The following is a 20324-nucleotide window of genomic DNA, read 5'->3' on the forward strand; positions in this document are numbered from 1 at the left end:
TACTATAAGCAACTTTATGTCAAAAATTTGAAAATTTAGATGAAATGGACAATTTCTTAGTAAATATAACAGCAAAAATGTATAAAAAAGAAAATCTGAATGTCCTATAACTATGAAAAAAACTGAATTCACAATTTTAAACCTTCCCACAAGGAAAACTCCAGGCCCAGCTGGTTTCAAAGTTGAATTATACCAATTATTTAAGAAAAATTAAGATAAGTCTGATACAAACTTTTTTAGAAAACAGAAAAATAGAGAATACTTTCCAACATATTTATGAGGCCAGAGTAACTTTGATTCCAAAACCTCACATGAACATTACGAGAATTGAAAATTATAGGCCAGTCTTACTCATGAACATAAATGTACTAATTCTCAATAAAACACGGGCACGGGCAAACCAAGCTGGGCCTGGTGGCTCGCACCTGTAATCCCAGCTACACGGAGGCCAAGGCAAGAAGACGGCCTGAGCCCAAGAGTTCAAGAATAGCCTGGTCAAAGAGCGAGACCGTGTCTCATATAAACAAAAAACAAAAGAAGTATCAGCAAACCAAATCTGTCAAATTATAAAAAGAAGAATCTATCACTACATGTTGAATTCTTCCTGGAACTGCAAGGGTGGTTTAACACGATGGAGACCCTGCAGTCCACCCCTGTTTTCCCCCACTAATCTCAGCTAAAGGCCCGGCCAGAACACAAAAAGCCCCACTAGAGGAAGATTCTGAACGGTGAGAAACAAAGCCTGAGCGTCTAGGGGCCTCGGATCCCAGGGATGGCTGGCAGGGAGTCCCTCATCTCCTTCCTGCACACACTGGCCTGGTGCTAGGCAGCCACAACCCAGAGCTCAGACCAAAAAAAAAGGCCAAAGAGAAGCTGCTCCTGGGACCAATAGAGCAGGAAGACGGGGACATGCAGGTGGAGCCCTTGGGACCACACCTGCCCTCCTGCCAGCCCATGGTCCTGCAGCCTAGTATAGACAAAGGCCATCTCAGCTTCTGGGAGAGCATGTGGGGAGGGTCACAGGAGGAAGAAGGTCTACATGAAGACTCCTGAGGATCCGCCGTGTAAAACCAGCCAGAATCAACAGAACCAGCACAGCAAAACCTCTGACAACTGGGCCTGGCGGGGGACACTGCCCAGGATTTAATTGGCCACTTGGTAGCTCACGTGTGGGCAGAGTAAAACAGCATCATCAAGGCTCTGGAAAGTAACGGACATTCAAACCTCAGCCCACCAGAATGGGCCAGGATAGGCAGTGTGAACCCAGAAAGGCTGACTTATCTGATACAATAAATGACGGAATTAACACAGGTTTAATAAGAACCAGAATTTCATAATGTGACACTCAAAATGTCCATGATACAGTAAAAAATTACAGGAGGCTGCCTGTAATCCCAGCACTTTGGGAGGCTGAGGCAGGAGGATCACTTGAGCCAAGGAGCTTCAGAACAGCCTGGGCAATATAGTGAGACCCCATCTCTAATTAAAAAAAAAATACTCGTAATATTAACAACCAAGAAAATCTCAATGCGAATGAAAGAGACAACACCAAGATGACACAGACATTGGAATTATGGGGTGAAGATGTTAAAGCAGCCGTCATAACAATACTCGAGCAAGTTACTGGGGAGGGTGGAGGTGAGAGAATTGCTTGAAGCCAAGAGTTTAAGATCAGCCTGGGCAACATAGTGAAACCCCATCTCTACAAAAAAACAAAAACAAAAAACAAAAAACACAAAAATTAGCTAGGCATGGATGGTGGTACGTACCCATAACCCCAGCTCTTCAGGAGTCTGAGGCCGGAGAGTTGCTTGAGCCCAGGAGGTCCAGGCTGCAGTGAGCCATGATCATGCCCACTGCACTCCAGCCTGGGTGACAGAGCAAGACCCTGTCTCTAAAAAAAATGAACAAATACACAAACAAAAAACTCTGGCAAACAATTTAATACACTCTAAAAACATATGGCAAAATGAAAGTTCCAGTAAAGTAAGATATAAAGAAAACTAAGGCCAACTGTGATGGCTCACGCCTGTAATCCAAACACTTTGGGAGGCTGAGGCAGGAGGATCAGTTGAGGTCAGGAGATCAAGACCAGCCTGGGCAACATAGTGACACTCCATCTCTACAAATATAAAAAGAAATTAGCGGGGTGTGGTGGTGCACACCTGTAGCCTGTAGTCCCAGTTACTCGGCAAGCTAAGGTGGGAAGGTCCCTTGAGCCCCGGGGGTCAAGGCTGCAGTGAGCTGTGACCATACCACCACACTCCAGCCTGGACAACAGAGCAAGGCCCTGTCTCAAAAACAACCACCACAATTTAAAAAAAAAAAAGGAAAAAGAAAACCAAAATGGAAATTTTAGAAACAGCAACAAAAATCTCACTGAATGGGCTTAACAGAAAAATGGAAATGACAAAAGAAAGAACTGATAAACCTGAAGAACAGAGGAAAAGGAACTATCCAATTTGAACAACAGAGAAAACAAATCGAAAAAACAGAGAAAACACAGTCTCAGGGACCCGCAGGACAACAACAAAAGGCCAAACGTTTGTGTCCTCAGACTCCCAGAAGGAAAGACTACGGAGCTGAAAAAAATACTTGAAAAATAATGGATGAAAACTTCTGAAATTTGGTGAAAGACATAAACCTTCAGTTTAATATCAAAAAGAATAAACCAAAGAAATATATGCCCAGATACAACATAATGAAATTTCTTTTTTTTTTTTTTTTTTTTTTTTAGACGGAGTCTCGCTCTGTCGCCCAGGCTGGAGTGCAGTGGCCGGATCTCAGCTCACTGCAAGCTCCGCCTCCCGGGTTTACGCCATTCTCCTGCCTCAGCCTCCCGAGTAGCTGGGACTACAGGCGCCCGCCACCTCGCCCGGCTAGATTTTTCTATTTTTTAGTAGAGACGGGGTCTCGCCATGTTAGACAGGATGGTCTCAATCCCCTGACCTCGTGATCTGCCTGTCTCGGCCTCCCAAAGTGCTGGGATTACAGGTTTGAGCCACCGCGCCTGGCCTACAACATAATGAAATTTCCGAAAACTAAAGGCAAAAACTCTTTTTTTTTTGAGATGGATTTTTGCTCTTGTTGCCCAGGCTGGAGTGCTGTGGCATGATCTCGGCTCACTCAACCTCTGCCTCCCAGGTTCAAGCGATTCTCCTGCCTCAGCCTCCCAAATAGCTGGGATTACAGGTGCCTGTCACCATGCCCGGCTAATTTTTGTATTTTCAGTAGAGACGGGGTTTCTCCATTTTAGCCAGGCTGGTCTTGAACTCCTGGCCTCAAGCGATCCACCCGCCTCAGCTTCCCAAAGTGCTGGGATTACAGGCGCCTGCCATTACACCCGGCTAATTTTTGTATTTTCAGTAGAGACGGGGTTTCTCCATTTTGGCCAGGCTGGTCTCAAACTCCTGACCTTGAGTGATCCACCTACCCAGCCTTCCAAAGTGCTGGGACTACAGGCATGAGCCACCGCGCCCAGCTAATGTTTGTATTTTTAGTAGATACGGGGTTTCACCACGTTGGCCAGGCTGGCCTTCAACTACTGACCTCAGGTGATCCATCTGCCTTGGCCTCCCAAAGTGCTGGGATGACAGGCATGAGGCATGAGCCATGGCGCCCGGCCTGTCAACGTAATTTTAAAAGTCAAGTGTGAAAGAGTGTCTATCATATTCACCCTTGCCATTAGTTTTCCTTCACTCCTGACATTCCTAGTTTCCTTCCTTCCGTTGTGTCTAAAGTACTTCCTTTATCAGTTCTTTTAGATCCAGTCTGCTGGTGACAAACTTTTCCTTCATCTGAGAATATCTTTATTCACTCTCATTCCTGAAGAATGTTTTTACCGAATGTATAATTATGGGTTGACAGTTTTTGCTTTCAGTGCTTGAAAAATATTATGCCACTTCCTTCTGAAGAGAAATCTGATGACAGCTGCTGCTGAGAACCCACTGCCGCTCCGGTCACAGTCCCCTGTAGGCCATGCATCGCTCTCTCTGCATGCTTTCAACAGTCTTTGTCTTTAGGCCGGGTGCAGTGGCTCACGCCTGTCATTCCAGCACTTTGGAAGGCCAAGGCAAGTGGATCACTTGAGGCCAGGAGTTTGAGACCAGCCTGGCCAACATGGTGAAACCCTGTCTCTGCTAACAATACAAACGCTACCAGCTGGGCATGTTGGCACATGCCTGTAACTCTAGCTACTTGGGAGGCTGAGGCACGAGAATCGCTCGAACCCAGGAGGCAGAGGTTGCAGCGAGCCAAGATTGTGCCACTGCACTCCAGCCTAGGCAACAGAGACTCCGCCTCAAAAAAAGAAATTCATTTCAAATATAAAAGACAGAGGTAGGTAAAAAGAAAAAGGGATGAAAAAGTTATATCACGCAAACGTGAATCAAAAGAAAGCTTGAGTGGATTAACTAGTATCAGACAAGGTAGACCTCAGAATAAAGAACGTTGCCAGGATAAAGAGGAAGATTACATAACAATATAAGGGTCAATTATCCTAAAAAAAATAATAATCCTAAATGTATACACATCTAACAACAAAGATACAAAATATATGAAACAAAAACAAAGAATCATTATTTTAAAAATGAAGATCTATATTAAAACAGGAACAGAAAGAAACTTCCTCAACCTCCCTCCACTACCCCCACTGCAAAAAACCTTCAGCAAAAACTAAACCTGAAAAAGTGAAATGCCGGAAGTTCTTCCTCTGGGATTAGACAGAGATTCTCTGGGATTAGACAGATTAGATAGAGAAAGACAGCGATTATGAACATCACACTGGAGAGTTCAGCTAGGGGCAATAATGCAAGAAGAAGTAAACAATATCCGCGTTGGAAAAGAAAAATAAAACCTCCCTTATTTTGTTTTATTTTTTTTGAGATGGAGTCTCGCTCTGTCACCCAGGCTGGAGTGTAGTGGTGCAATCTCAGCTCACTGCAACCTCCGCCTCCCGGGTTCAAGCGATTCTCTTACCTCAGCCTCCCAAGTAGCGGGGATTACAGGCGCCCGCCACCTCGCCCAGCTAATTTTTTTGTATTTTCAGTAGAGATGGGGTTTTACCATGTTGGCCAGGCTGGTCTCAAACTCCTGACCTCAGGTGATCCACCCACCTCGGCCTCCCAAAGTGTTGGGATTACAGGCGTGAGCTACCACGCCCGGCCAAAACCTCCCTCATTTGAGACAATCTGTGCCAGTGGAGTGTCCTCTCTGGCCCCTCCCTTTCTTTTCCTGCCTTAGGCCTGCAGGTGGGGCCTGCCTCCCCTACCTAAGGAGGACTGTGGCTCCAGCAGGGTGAGGGCATCTGAGGGGAAGGCGGCCAGGCTGGGCTGTCAAGCTCGGTGATGCTGGGGAGGCATCCAGGCAGAAGAGGGGCCTCCAAATAGGGGAAGGGGCTGCAGCAGCAACGGGGGATTGGTTACACCAAGAGGACTCGATCAGAGTAACTGTGTTAGTGAGAATGGGCGAGCCAGGTTTCTCATTGTTGGAAAAGGAAGTTAGAATAACGAAAAAGAATGCTAGAATGCTAGAATGAACCTTTTGATGTTGGACTAACCACAGTGGAATAGATTAGCCTGTGAGTCTGTCTTGAAATGAAGACCATCCATTCACCAAAGACACCAGTGAAGGAATAAAAGGCAAAGCCACAGACTGGGAGGAGATACTTGCAACCCATAAAACCAGCTCAAGGCTCATATTCAGAATCAAATACCCTAAAAACAATCTATGACAAAAGGCAGATCATCTAATAAAACATGGGCAAAAGACATGGCCTGGAGCTTCAAAAGAGAGGCTATCAAAAGGCCAATCCTATGGACTGAACTGTGTCCCCCAAAATTGATAGGTTGAAGCTCTAACCCTGAACATGATTGTATTTGGAGACAGGGCCTTTGAGGAGGCAGTTAAGGTTACATGAGGTCCTAAGGCTGGGGCCCTGGACTGTTGTCCTTAGAAGAGGAAGAGCCGGGCGCGGCAGCTCACGCCTGTCATCCCAGCACTTTGGGAGGCCGAGGTGGGTGGATCATGAGGTCAAGAGTTCGAGACCAGCCTGACCAACATGGTGAAACCCCATCTCTACTAAAAATACAGAAATTAGCCGGGCATGGTGGTGTGTACCTGTAATCCCAGCTACTTAGGAGGCTGAGGCAGGAGAATCGCTTGAACCTGGGAGGCAAAGGCTGCAGTGAGCTAAGGTCACACCACTGCACTCCAGCCTGGGTGACAGAGCAAGACTCTGTCCCCCCTCCAAAAAAAAAGAAGACGAAGAGACACCGGGAGTGAGCACGCAGTGGGGGAGGAGCCATGTGAGCGCACAGGGGAGGAGGGCACGTGAGCATGCAGGGGAGAGGGCACCTGAGCGCGCAGGGGAGAGGGTGCTGTCTGCAAGCCACAGAGAGGCCTCAGGAGGAACCCACCCTGCCAGCAGCCTGATCTCTGACATCCAGACTCCAGAAGTGAGAAAATAAATACCCGTTGTTTAAGCCACCCAGGCTGTGGTGTTGAGTTATGGCAGCCCTAGCCAATCATACACCAATGCACACAGGAAAGATGTTCAATCCCACAAATCTCATGAAATTTGCAAATTAAACCAAAATAGGATGTGCTACGTGTCCACTAGAGGGAACAGAAGGAGCCACTGACCATGTAAGTGTTGGCGCACATGCAGCACCACGGCTGCCTTGCATGCTGTGGATGGAGTGTAAATTGTAGGGGTGCTTTAGAGAAGAATCTGGCATTATCAAGTGAAACACAGTGTAGGTCTGAAGATGCCAGAGAGAGCACAGGTGCCACAGAATTCCATTCACACCGAAACAGGGAACGCTAACTGCAGTGAGGAGCCAGGGCACGTGGGCTCTGGGGGAGCACAAGGGGCTGCCAGGCCAGATGACACTGCCCCGACGTCTGCAATAGCCTCAAGCTGTATATTTGCTGTGACTGGACTTTCTGCAGGGGTCAGATTTCAGTTTATAAAGGGACAGCAAGTAGCCCAGTGAGACGCAGACTCTCACCAGTCGTCTCTGTCGAGGTGCGGACGCTGGGCTGAGACTCAGCACGAGGTGAGGACATCTTTAAAGGATCCAGCACATCTTCTAGATGCTCTTCCAGAGTTTTAAACTTATGCTTTAGAGTTCGTATTTCTGCTTCAAGGGCCAGAACATAATCTGCAAAAAAAAGCCCAGTGAATATAATACACACACACCCCCTTTCGCACCGCCCCCCTGTGAGCACCAGCTCAGGGAGCCGATGCCAGCTCGTGCCCGCTGCCTCACTGTGCCTGTCCTCCTGTCCTCCCCGCACGAGAGCTTCACAGCAGTTTCCACACTCTGTGTGTGTGTCAGACTGAAAGACCTTCCCTCCCCTCACTGGCCAGAGTGTGCCAGCCAGAGACCAGCACAGTCTCCATGCTCTCCAGGAAGGGCTCAGCGATCAGGAGCAAATGTTTCACCTGCTGCAGCCCACATGCCTCTGTGCGAGGGGCCAAGTCCCACCTGGAGAACGGAAGCTCTGCATCCATCCTGGCATCCGCCCACCCACAGCCACTCGTGGGGTTCCCGGGCATCGGGCAGCCCTCATCAGCTCTGCCACGGACACTCCTCTGGAGGAAAGGCCTGCGGTCCACCAGCCCCTGCTACCAACCCACTCTGGGACCGCGCGACACCAAGCCAGCCCTGGTTCAGGTCTAAAACAGGTTTTTTAAGTGTGTCAAGCAGGTACCCTCATTTTTTCCTTCTACTTTACAAATATAAAAGCTTTTTGGTATAAAACTGAAGATTCCTTCTCTTGGAGAAAAAGCAGTTTTCATGCTTTGAATTTATTACAGGGGATGTTAACTTACAGGACTCTGAAATGAAGCCTCCTTGAAGCCAGTCGAGACCCATGCTCCCGTCTGTCCTCCTCCCTCCCTCTCCCACTTCCCGTCCCGCTCTGTCCCTTTCTCCCTGTTACTCACCAGGAGTGGCGGTGTCTCCCCCAGCCTTTGGGTCAGGCTGGTTTGCATCTGTGCTCTCTGCCGCTGTCTGGGCGGGAGGAGGAATCTGATGGCTTAGAGCCTCCATTTCTTTCCTCATCTGGGCGATCGCGCTTCGCAAGCTCGTGTTCTGCTCTCGGAGCTGCTGGATCTCACTGGATGGAAAGTCTTTACTTATTTCTTCTTCATGCTGCCCGAGGAGCATCTGTCAAATACAAGGAAAAATGACTACAAAAAGATGAACGGTTCCCCAGCTCGTCCTGGCAGGCTGCGCCTCCGCCCTCCCTGCGGCCCTCTCGGGGCCAGTCCCCTGCTTGAGCTTGGGCTGTGGTCCCTCCCCATCCCCGGGGTTGTGATATCCCTCCTTTCTGGCCTGACAGAGGTGCAAATATGACACTCAAATTCCTGAAGCCTTCCATACTGTTGCGGTCACTAGAGTGTCAAATCCACAGAGGCAGAAAGTGGAATGGGGGTGCTGGGGCTGGGGGCGGGGAGGGGGAGCCCGTGTTTCTCGGGGACAGAGCTTCAGTTTGTGAAGATGGGAACGTTCTGGAAAGGGTGGTATGATGGCTGCATCTCCGTGTGAATGAGCTTCACACTGCTGAACGGTGCACCAAAAAATAAAGCGGCCAGCTGTGCGTTATGTTCACTTTAGTACAGTCAAACATCCACTGAATAGGATGAACAGCAGGTTCGGAGCACGCAGAAGAAAAGGTAGTGAATATAAACACCAGGCACCAGAAAATACCCAAACTGAAACTCAGACGGAAAGGGGCCAAAGGAGAAAAAATGAGCAGAGCTCTGAGACCAGAAACAAGCTGCACAAGGAACCAGGAGCCCAGACGAACATGAAGGCAGGAGACGCGTCTACAACAAGGCCAAACATGTTACAAATGCGATGAAAACCGTACATCACAGATGACGAAGCTCAGTGAAGCCTAAGCAGCATAAACAGAAAGAAAATCATACCAGAGAGCATTGCATAATCAAATTGCTGAAAAATCAGCGACAAAATGGAAACTCTAAAAGCAACCAGAGAAAAGAGACATGTTACACTCGGGTCAAAGGGCAGGCATAGGGATGACAGACCTCACAAGGAGCCACCAAGGTGGGAGGACAACGAGGCGAGGTGGCTCTGGTGCAGGAGGAGAGACAGGCCCCACCCACCCGGTTCTGGGGTGAGGGAGTGTCCTTCTCTAACCAAAGGTCAGGGCACTTCTGCCTCCGACCAGGAGGGACTCACCGCTATGAGTCTTTCCCTCTGGCTGTGAACAACTAGAACAGCAGACACATTAGAGGAAACACCTGCTTCCAGACACCAGCACAGACCCCGGACACCGGAGAGGGAAACATAGTCCCAGGGCTCTGGCCCAGCTCAACCATGAGTCCAGCCAAGATGTGTGCAAAAGGCACAGTTTCCTCTTCTGCAGAGCCACCCTGAGGGATGCAGAGCCTGCTCCCCGCTCCGCACTCCGTGAACACAAGCCTGAAGCAAGACCTGGACCCCTTCCCAGGGTGCTCTGACTCCCTGGCCCACTGGCTCCTCCATGCTCAGCAGCAAGGCCAGCTGGCCTGGGCTCCCAGGAGGAGAGCTTCACACGCCATGCTTAAGGGTGGAGATAATGCGAACAGAACGTGAACCTCAACTGGCAGTTCAGAAACGGAGACAGTAAACTGCCGACTGCAGTGTCGTGATAACACTGGTGAACATCATGAAGGACCATTGGTGAGAAAATTGCTAGGTGCGTTAACGGTGTGGCCACTTGATAAAATATGCAGACATTTAGATTCTGTTTGTGAAGAACTGTAATGACATGGGAAAATATTTGCGGTAGAACCAAAATGAAGAAAGAATTCTCCTGGAGAAACAGTCACATGAGCGGCAGACCGCTGAAGGCCGCACTCGACCTGGCCAGCTACAGACTGGGATACCGAGTGCCCACAGGCTTACCAGGCTCTGTCCTAGGATGCGCTGAGGGTGCTGGCTGCATGACCTCACTGGCTGAGCATTCCCGCCACAGCGGCAAGCAAGGCTCAGAGGGCTCGGCAGTGTGAAAGGAAAATATCATTAAGCTAAAGGGAAAAGTCAAGCTGGGAACTGCTCAGGGCAAACCTGCCTCCCATTCTATTCAGTCACCCTCTGCTCACTGAGGTGAATGTACATCTCACTGCCTCCTTTGGAGAGGCTCATCAGAAACTCGAACGAATGCAACCATCTGTCTCTTACCTACCTATGACCTGGAAGCCCCCTCCCCACTTCAAGTTGTCCCGCCTCTCCAGACGGAACCACTGTTCATCTCACACATGTTGATTGATGACTCACGTCTCCCTACAATGTATAAAACCAAACTGTGCTCTGACCACCTGGGGCACATGTCATCAGGACCTCCTGAGGCTGTGTCAGGGGTGTGCGTCCTCAACCTTCGCAAAATAAACCTTCTAAATTAACTGAGATCTGTCTAAGATTTTCTGGGTTCACACTTTGGTAACCACAGGGAGATTCTGAGTGGAGATGCCTCTGACCTTTGACAAAACTCCTATCGGTACTTGGTACTGGAATGAGCTAACTTTATGGCTCAAACCAACAGGACAATTTGCCGAGGTCTGGGAGCACCCCCTCCAGAGAATCCGATCTCCCCAAATTTGGTCAAGATTTAAAGTTTATTTTGCTGTACGATATTGGCAGAAGAGCTGAAGCAGGGCTTGCTTGTCTGTTAGAGAGCAGTCTTCGGCCTGAGACCCATCCCTAGGTAAGTAACTGAATTGGCATTTGTCTTGGCTAAAGTTAAGATTAACAGCCAGGCTGGGCATGGTGGCTCAAGCCTGTAATCCCAGCACTTTGGGAGGCCGAGGCAGGCAGATCACCTGAGGTCGGGAGTTCGAGACCAGCCTGACCAACATGGAGAAACCCCATCTCCACTAAAAATACAAAATTAGCCAGGCGTGGTGGCGGGCGCCTGTAATCCCAGCACTTTGGGAGGCTGAGGCAGGCAGATCACCTGAGTCAGGAGTTTGAGATCAGCCTGACCAACATGCAGAAACCCCATCTCTACTAAAAATGCAAAAAATTAGCCGGGCATGGTGGTACACATCTGTGGTCCCAGCTACTCAGGAGGCTGAGGCAGGAGAATCACTTGAACCCGGGTGGTGGCGGGGGTGGTGGTGCAGTGAGCCGAGATCGTGCCACTGCACTCCAGCCTGGGCGACAAGAGCGAAACTCTGTCTAAAAACAAACAAACAAACTCCAAAAATTAGCCAGGCATGGTGATGCGCATCTGTGGTCCCAGCTACTTGGGCAGCTGAGACGGGAGGATTGCTTGAGCCTAGGGGTAGGCGGAGATTGCAGTGAGCTGAGATTGCACCACTGCACTTCAGCCTGGGTGACAAAGCGAGACCCTGTCTCAAAACAAATGAGTAAAAACCACATGAATGAAGGACGAGCTAGGAACAATCTTCATACCAGTTAGGATCTGAGTCCTAAGTACACTAGGCTGCCTTGGCACTCTTGGAGGAAGCCCTGCCCATCTAGGCCCTTCATGACAAGCCAAGCCTCAGGCAGAGAAGCGAATCGAACAGGAGAAAATGCGCACCAGCGGCGGCTTTGTGCAGGGAGGTGGGACCAGCAGGGGGCAGGGACTCTCGGGTGGTCTTGTTGCGGTGGTCTTGTTGCAGTGGTTGTGTTGCAGTAAGGGTGCTTGGGCACACTAACGTGTCGACTGCACTGACCTGTGCACTCCAGGCCTGCGCATTCTACTGCATGTACCACACCCCACGGAAAAAGAAAAGCCATCTGCAGGCCTAGGGCAGTCCTCCCATGCTGGGCCCTCTGTGCTCGCCCCCAGCCTCCTATAGCCCTGCACCCCACTCCCATCTGCCTGTGGACCCAGCTCTGCTCTGATGAGCTGTGACAGCTCAGGCAAGCTCCTCAGTGTCCCTATGTCTCAGTGGACATGGTGCCAACCTCCAAGATGAAATGAGTGGAGGGATGTCAAGGCCTAAGGGCAGACCCTGGCATAGGATGAGTACTTAACTACTGACCACTAACGTCACTGCCCAACAAAATCAGGAGCGGTGATGACAGATTCCTAGCATAAAATGACCTGCTGTGACGGTCCTCAGGCAATACCATAAGAACAAACTCACATGAACGTCTGCTATCTAGTAATATTTGGATTTGGGATTTTTAAAGCTTTCGAACATGAAAGATACAAAGAAGCCTGAGTTCACCTTAACTCTCTCAAGCTTCTGACTTACCCTTGTTTGTGCAACAGGTCATTTAAAAAGAACACCACTGAAAGACTTAACTCCAGTCTTGGTTGGATTTGGGGATCCGGTCCTATTTTCCCACTGCTGCTGTTGAGCAAAGTTTCAAAGAGCAGGCTGGGCACTCTCACCTGCGCCCCTGGTCCGGGGAGCCCATGCATCCTCAGGGCCTGCATGGCCTGGTCTCGTTCCAGGGTCACGGCCTTCAGCACCACCTCCTGCTCCCGTAGCGCCCGCTCTGTCTCCTGCAGCTTGGCAGCAACCTGGGAACAATGCTGGGACTCAGTCCCTGTGTGGATGACGGGGCAGCTCCCATGCCTGCTGAGGCTCCAACAGCACACATAGGTGGGAGATGCTCAGAGCACCAGGCTCCCCACTGTGGCCAGGCCACCAAACCCTTCCTGCCACCCACACCCCTGGCTGTCCTTGCAGGCCAGCGGGGATCATGGGATCATGCAATGCTACTTAAACCCGAGGCTGGCCAGCTACAGAAACCGCTTATGCAAGAAAGTCAAGGTGGGTGGACGGGCGGGGCGCATTTTTATTACTGTAATTTTTGTTACTACACAGCATACTGCTCAGTGAGGTTTAGTGTTTTCAAATTTAAAGAAGCATTTGGTAAGAACCAGACCCGTCCTGCCCAGCCCCACCTCTGCAGAGGCGCAGAGAAGGCCCCAGACCCTGGTGGCCGCACACACCTGACTTTTTGCTGTGGTCAGACCCTGAATCAGGGCCTCTGACTTTTGGATCTGGTCCCTTTCAATGTCGTCACAGCGGCGCTGCCAGTCCAGGCCCAGCTGCACCTGATCACGCTCCAGGCTCCGCTCCCTTTCCACCGCCAGGGACAGCTGTTGCTTGTACCTAAGGACACGTCCAACCGCCCAGCATTAATGCTTCCCGAGGAGGAAGCATTCCACAGGAAAAGTGGAGGCGCGACGGGAAAGGCAGGGCTGCTGCTGTCCCTCCTGCTCTCGCGCGGCCTGCACTGGCCTGACGTGCTCTGGGTTCCTGTGGATGGGCACACGGGGGTGCCCAATACGAAGATGAGCAGGCGCCAAGGATGGCCGGACGCCGGAGAAAACCCAACACCATGGAGGAGGGGGATGGATGAGGGGGGTGTGCACAAAAACAGAAGAACCAGCACGCGGGAAGAGAGGGAGGAAAGCAACAACCTTAAAACATCATAAACTGGTTATGCACAAAGGAACGGAGCTACGAAAGCAAAAGCAGAGCAGGGTGGACCCAGCCACGGGGCGGGCAGGGCTGGGAGAGCCCCTGGAGCGAGCGCAAAGGGACAGAGGGGTGGGAACACAGGAACCTGGGGGCTTCCTCCAGAAGACCAGCATCTTAGATCAGAACGGAGGGAGGAAGCCACCCAGGATGGAAAGGGGCAGGTCCGCCAGGACGGGGCAGGTCCACCAGGATGGGGCAGGTCCACCAGGACAGAGCAGAAGCCAGCCTTCAGAGAGCTCTAGAGACCCCACACGCACACAGTAAGGGGAAACGTCACAGTACGAAGGACAAAAGAAAAGTCTACAGGGGAAGAAGAACAAAAACTGGACGGGGACTAGGCCTGACACCAGCAACTCTGGGACAGAAGGCCGTGGGGCCACACGTTGGGGGCAGAATTCCAGGCTGTGGGTGATCCTGTGGCGGGGAGAGGTCCCTCCTGTCCGAGGCAATGACGCAGAGATGGTGGCAAGGCTCTGCATGGGAGAGAGACTCTCCTGCTGGCCTCATCGCACCGGTAAACTTCAGGGAGTTTGAATGATAGCAATGGAGCCATCATGTTGTGAGAGGGTCCCTGGAGGGGCTGTGTGGCCAGGGCTGAGGACGCCTTTAGGGTGGAGAGTGCCCTGGCTGTCAGCCAGCGAGGGAATGGAGGCCTCGGCCCCACAGCTGCAGGGACGGACTGAATTCTGCCAACAGCTGGGTGAGTCTGGAAGGGGCCCTGGGCCTCCAAGGAGAGGCAAGCCCGGCCATCATTGATTCTAGCCTGGAGAGACCCTGAGCCGGGAACGGCTGAGCCCTGCCTAGGCCCTCGCCCCAGAACCTGAGATAATAAATGGGTGTTTATTTATTTATTTATTTTTTTTTTTTTGAGACGGAGTCTCGCGCTGTCGCCCAGGCTGGAGTGCAGTGGCCGGATCTCAGCTCACTGCAAGCTCCGCCTCCTGGGTTTGCGCCATTCTCCTGCCTCAGCCTCCCGAGTAGCTGGGACTACAGGCGCCCGCCACCTCGCCCGGCTAGTTTTTTGTATTTTTTTTAGTAGAGACGGGGTTTCACCGTGTTAGCCAAGATGGTCTCGATCTCCTGACCTCATGATCCGCCCGTCTCGGCCTCCCAAAGTGCTGGGATTACAGGCTTGAGCCACCGCGCCTGGCCAATAAATGGGTGTTTAAAGTAGCTAAGCTGCTAAGTTTGTGGTAATTTATAGACAATGTGTTCTTGTTTTTGTTTAATTATTTTTATGGGTTTTTTTTTTTTTTTTTTTATACAGAGTCTTGCTCTGTCACCCAAGCTGGAGTGCAGTGGCGTGATCTTGGCTCAGTACAGCCTCTACCTCCTGGGCTACAGCAGTCCTCCTGCCTCAGCCTCTCGAGTAGCTGGGACTACGGGTGCATACCACCACGCCTAGCTAATTTTTGTATCTGTTATAGAAACAGGGTTTCGCCATGTTGCCCTGGCTGATCTCAAACTCCTGGGCTCAAGCCACCTGCCCACCTTGGCCTCCCAAAGTGCTGGGATTACATGTGTGAGCCACCACGCCTGGCTACACATACTTTTTTTTTCTTTTGAGACTGAGTCTGGCTCTGTCACCCAGGCTGGAGTGCAGTGGCGTGATCTCAGCTCGCTGTAAGCTCCGCCTCCCAGGTTCATACCATTCTCCTGACTCAGTCTCCCAAGTAGCTGGGACTACAGGTGCCTGGCAACACGCCCGGCTAATTTTTGTATTTTTAGTAGAGACGTGGTTTCACCATGTTAGCCAGGATGGTCTCGATCTCCTGACCTCGTGATCCACCCGCCTCAGCCTCCCAAACTGCTGGGATTACAGGCGTGAGTCAACGCGCCTGGCCCCACACATACATTTTTAAATCCCTGTAACTGCAAAAATAAATAAATCTTTAACATGACACAGCAGCTGTCACCACATCTATCTTCCCACTTCAAACAAATGGGACACTGGGCAGAAAACGGGGCATGGCTTTCACAGAGTGAACGATGAACACACGAGCAGTGCGGGGCCCAGGCCCCTCAGAGAAGGTCCTCGCGAGATGGACCCACTCACCGCCCGGCTTCTCTCCACAGGCCCTTCCGGATCCCCACAGGGGCAGTGAACCACGCAGAGCACGGTGTTCTTGCTGAGGAGAAGACAAAAATTGGAGTTTGAAGAAGCTGAAGTAGTTGAAGTGGTGAGGCAGAGTGGCAGAAAGGAGGGGATCCTGGGATCTGTGCAGGGATCTCCTAGAAGTTGTGGCTGACAGCCACATGCAAATACACAGGAGAAGCCCACACGGGCTGGACCAAGAGCAACTTGTGGGAACGGAGCAGCCAGCAGGGAGCTCCGTGTGCGCTAATTCCCAGAGCTCGACAGGGCAGCCAGCGGAGCGTCCTTGGAGGTCTCTCTCCAGGGCACGCAGTGGGGTCTGGGAGAGTCATGGTGCTGAGTCAGCCCTGGTGAAAAGGCTTCTCTAGACCTGCCCCACCTGCCCTCGCACCGATTTTTAAAAAGTGTCAAAAGGGGCCGGGCACGGTGGCTCAAGCCTGTAATCCCAGCACTTTGGGAGGCTGAGACGGGCGGATCACGAGGTCAGGAGATCAAGACCAGCCTGGCTAACACGGTGAAACCCCGTCTCTACTAAAAATACAAAAAACTAGCCGGGCGAGGTGGCGGGCGCCTGTAGTCCCAGCTATTTGGGAGGCTGAGGCAGGAGAATGGCGTAAACCTGGGAGGCAGAGCTTGTAGTGAGCTGAGATCCGGCCACTGCACTCCAGCCTGGGTGACAGAGCGAGACTCTGTCTCAAAAAAAAAAAAAAAAAAAAAAGTCTCAAAAGGGTCAACCTACCATGTAAATACTTAACTGCAGCCAAACAAAAAACACCACAGCCAAATCCAGACACTCGCCAACATCATATTCACCATGTCTAACATCCAGTGAACACTTAACCAGATGGGCAAGGAAGTACAAAAGAAATGTAGCTCTCTCCAGTAGAAAAATCAGCCAATAGAAACAGACTCAGAAATAAAGATATGATGGAATTAGACAAATACATTTAAGCAGCCATTAAAATAAGTTCAGAGATTTAAAGGCAACCGTGCACATAATGAGGAGAGAAATTAAATGTATAAAAAAGTCTAAATATTGCAATATGTGCTGTTTTCTTTCAGTGAATGGAAGAGTTTAACAAAGAAGGAACATTGGAATCAAGAGTTGAGAATGTAAGCCAGGTGCGTTGGCTCACACCTGTCATCTCACCACTGTGGGAGGTCAGGGCAGGTGGATCACCTGAAGTCAGGAGTTCAAGACCAGCCTGGCTAACATGGTGAAACCCCGTCTCTACTAAAAATACAAAAATTAGCCAGGTGGGCCGGGCACGGTGGCTCAAGCCTGTAATCCCAGCACTTTGGGAGGCCGAGACGGGCGGATCACAAGGTCAGGAGATCGAGACCATCCTGGCTAACCCGGTGAAACCCCGTCTCTACTAAAAAATACAAAAAACTAGCCGGGCGAGGTGGCGGGCGCCTGTAGTCGCAGCTACTCTGGAGGCTGAGGCAGGAGAATGGCGTGAACCCGGGAGGCGGAGCTTGCAGTGAGCTGAGATCCGGCCACTGCACTCCAGCCTGGGCGACAGAGTGAGACTCCGTCTCAAAAAAAAAAAAAAAAAAAAAAAAATTAGCCAGGTGTAGTGGCGCATGCCTGTAATCCCAGCTACTCTAGAGGCTGACACAGGAGAACTGCTTGTACCCAGGAGGTGGAGGTTGTAGTGAGCTGAGATTGCGCCACTGCACTCCAGCCTGGGGGACAGAGTGAGACTCCATCTCAAAAAAAAAAAAAAAAGAAAAAAAAAGTTGAGAACTTTATCACAACATGTTTCTTTTCTGCTGCGTTAGTTTGTATTAGGAGCGTTTTCTACATACACAAGTAACACGTAAATCTAAGTGTGCTTTCTTGAAGATAATATTACGTACTGTTTAATTTCAGTCAGTGGAAGTATTTAACAACAACAAAAAAAAGAATGCTGGAAGGAAGAGCTAAGAACATTATTACAACATGTTTATTTCAGCATTGGTACTATTCCTTTTTTTTTTTTTTTTGAGACCGAGCCTCGCTCTGTCGCCCAGGCTGGAGTGCAGTAGCACCATCTCGGCTCACTGCAGCCTCTGCCTCCTGGGTTCAAGTGATTCTCCCGCCTCAGCCTCCAGAGCAGCTGGGATTACAGGCACCCGCCACCACGCCCGACTAATTTTTTGTATTTTTATTAGAGACGGGGTTTCACCGTGTTGGTCAGGCTGGTCTCCAATTCCTGACCTCAAATGATCCACCTGCCTTGGCCTCCCAAAGTGCTGGGATTACAGGTGTGAGCCACCGTGCCCGGCCGGTAATTTTTTTTTTCAGACAGAGTCTTGGTCTATTGCCCAGGCTGGAGTGTAGTCACACAACCAAATACCTTTCACCTATGAAAGGAAACATTGTCAACCTAGAATTTCTCATCTAGTGAAGATGCTCCTCATACGGAGACAAAGTTTCAGACAAACAAAAGCTGAGATGATTCCTGAGCAGCACATCTGCACCACAAGGCATATTAAAGGAAGGGCTGAGGCTGAAGGGAAATAATACCACGCGGAAACCTTACATCTGATTTGTAAAAAATGAAGAACATCAGAAAAAAATATTAGAAAAGGTATAAAACTTTTTCTTTCTCGTTTTTATTTTTATAAAGGATAGTCTGATCAAAGCAAATATAATGATTCCCCTTACATAAAATATAAGAAAACCATAGTAAAAAGGAAGAGGAGGCTGGGCACGGTGGCTCACGCCTGTCATCCCAGCACTTTGGGAGGCTGAGGCGGGTAGATCATGAGGTCAGGAGTTCAAGACCAGCCTAGCCAAGATAGTGAAACCCCGTCTCTGCTAAAAATACAAAAATTAACTGGGTGCGATGGTGGGCGCCTGTAATCCCAGCTACTTGGGAGGCTGAGGCAGGAGAATCGCCTGAACCCAGGAGGCGGAGGTTGCAGTGAGTCGAGATCGTGCCACTGCACTCCAGCTTGGGCAACAGAGCAAGACTCCGTCTCTCAAAAAAAAAGGAAGAAGTAGCAGAAGCAGAGGTCATTCCTTGAACACAACAGAAATTGAAGAGTTTTATATTCTACATAGAGTGGTAAATATTAAACAGAGACTGTATATCTTATAAATCTCAGAACAACCATTAAACACGTAAGACAAAGAGGTTTATATAATAAGAAAACTGGAAATAAAATGAAATTCTAAAATATATTCAATGGATTTTTTTAAAGGCAGAGAAAAAGAAACAAAGAACAGATGAGGATAATAGAACGCAAATAGACCGGGCACGGTGGCTCATGCCTGCAATCCCAGCACTTTTGGGAGGCTGGGGTGGGCCCATCAGTTGAATCCAAGAGTTCGAGACCAGCCTGGGCAACAAAGCGAAACCCCGTTTCTACCAAAAATACCAAAAAATTAAGCAGGCATCACAGCACACGCCTGCAGTCCCAGCTACTCAGGAAGCTGAGGTGGGAGGATTGCTTGAACCCACCCGGGAGGTTAAGGCTGCAAGTGAGCTAAGATTGCACCACTGCACTCCAGCCTGGGTGACAGAGCAAGACCTTGTCTCAAAAAAATAAATAAATAAAATAAAGAGAATAGCAAACAGTAAGTGGAGATTTAAGCCCTAATATACAAATATATCAATAATGGCATTAAATTAAATTATCTAAACCCCTGAGGAACAGGCAGAGTGTTACACTAGAAAAAGAAGACTCAAACACAGGCCGCCCACAAGCCGGGCACGGCGGCTCGCGCCTGTCATCCCAACACTCTGAGAGGCCAAGGCGGGAGGATGGCTTGAGTCCAGGAGCTTGAGACCAGCCTAGGTAACATGGTAAAACCCTGTCTCTACAAAAATAGAAAAATTAGTTGGGTGTGATGGTATGTGCCTATAGTCCCAGCTACTTGGGAGGCTGAAGTGCAAGTATGAGTTGAGCCTGGGAGGTTGAGCCTGCAGTGAGCGTGAGCCCTGATTGTGCCGCCACACTCCAGCCTGGGTAACAGAGTGAGATCCCACCTTAAGAAAAAAAAAAAGATGAAGCACAAGTTAAAGCAGAGGGTGGGAAACAAGCAGAAAAAGCTCAAGCAGCCCTGTTAATATCAGACAGAGAAGACTGTGGGCAAAAGAATATTACCAGGAGGGTCAGGTGTAGTGGCTCATACCTGTAATCCCAGCACTCTGGGAGGCTGAGGCAGGAGAATTGCTTGAACCCAGGAGGTGGAGGTTCCAGTAAGCTGAGATCGCACCACTGCACTCCAGTCTGGGTGACAGAGCAAGACTCTATCTCAAAAAAAAAAAAAAAAAAAAAAAAAAAAAAAAAAGGCCAGACACTCACACCTGTGATCCTAGCACTTTGGGAGGCTGAGGTGAGTGGATCACCTGAGGTCAGGAGTTTCAGACCAGCCCGACCAATACGGTGAAACCCCGTCTCTACTAAAAATACAAAAAAATATTAGCTGGGCCTGGTGGTATGTGCCTGTAGTCCCAGCAACTTGGGAGGCTGAGACAGGAGAACTGCTTGAACCTGGAAGGCAGAGGTTGCAGGGAGCTGAGATCGTGCCACTGCACTCCAGCCTAGGCAACAGAGCGGGACTCTGTCTCAAAAAAAAAAAAGCACACTGGGACAGGGGCCTGACTGCGGAGGGCAGGAGGGAAGTGTGTGTTGACAGAAGATTCCATAGCTTGCCTGAAGTGGTGATTATACGGTGTAGTCATCCTTTTTCACCCTGCTATAAAGAACTACCTGAGACTGGGTAATTTATAAACAAAAGAGGTTTAATTGACGCACAGTTCCACATGG

At 49.9% G+C, this 20324-nt stretch overlaps 1 protein-coding gene across 19 annotated transcripts in view; it reads right to left on the bottom strand.

Moving 5' to 3' along the window:
* The window catches only part of CCDC57 (coiled-coil domain containing 57), a 114386-nt gene that overhangs the window by 55887 nt on the left and 38175 nt on the right, over positions 1 to 20324 (bottom strand). For all 19 annotated transcript variants that reach the window (XR_001896118.3, XR_001896115.3, XR_001896116.3 and 16 more), the window contains 4 exons: positions 12931 to 13093; positions 12364 to 12495; positions 7952 to 8174; positions 7011 to 7163 (listed from right to left, as the gene is read on the bottom strand). Coding sequence is in view for 15 of the 19 variants with exons in the window: in XM_017950103.3 (XP_017805592.2) it covers positions 7011 to 7163; positions 7952 to 8174; positions 12364 to 12495; positions 12931 to 13093 (671 nt within the window). In the remaining 4 variants the exon portion in view is untranslated. The remainder of the gene's footprint in view (positions 1 to 7010; positions 7164 to 7951; positions 8175 to 12363; positions 12496 to 12930; positions 13094 to 20324) is intronic.

The sequence above is a fragment of the Papio anubis genome, chromosome 17, assembly GCF_008728515.1.
Source record: "Papio anubis isolate 15944 chromosome 17, Panubis1.0, whole genome shotgun sequence".
Classification (NCBI taxonomy): Eukaryota; Metazoa; Chordata; class Mammalia; order Primates; family Cercopithecidae; genus Papio; species Papio anubis.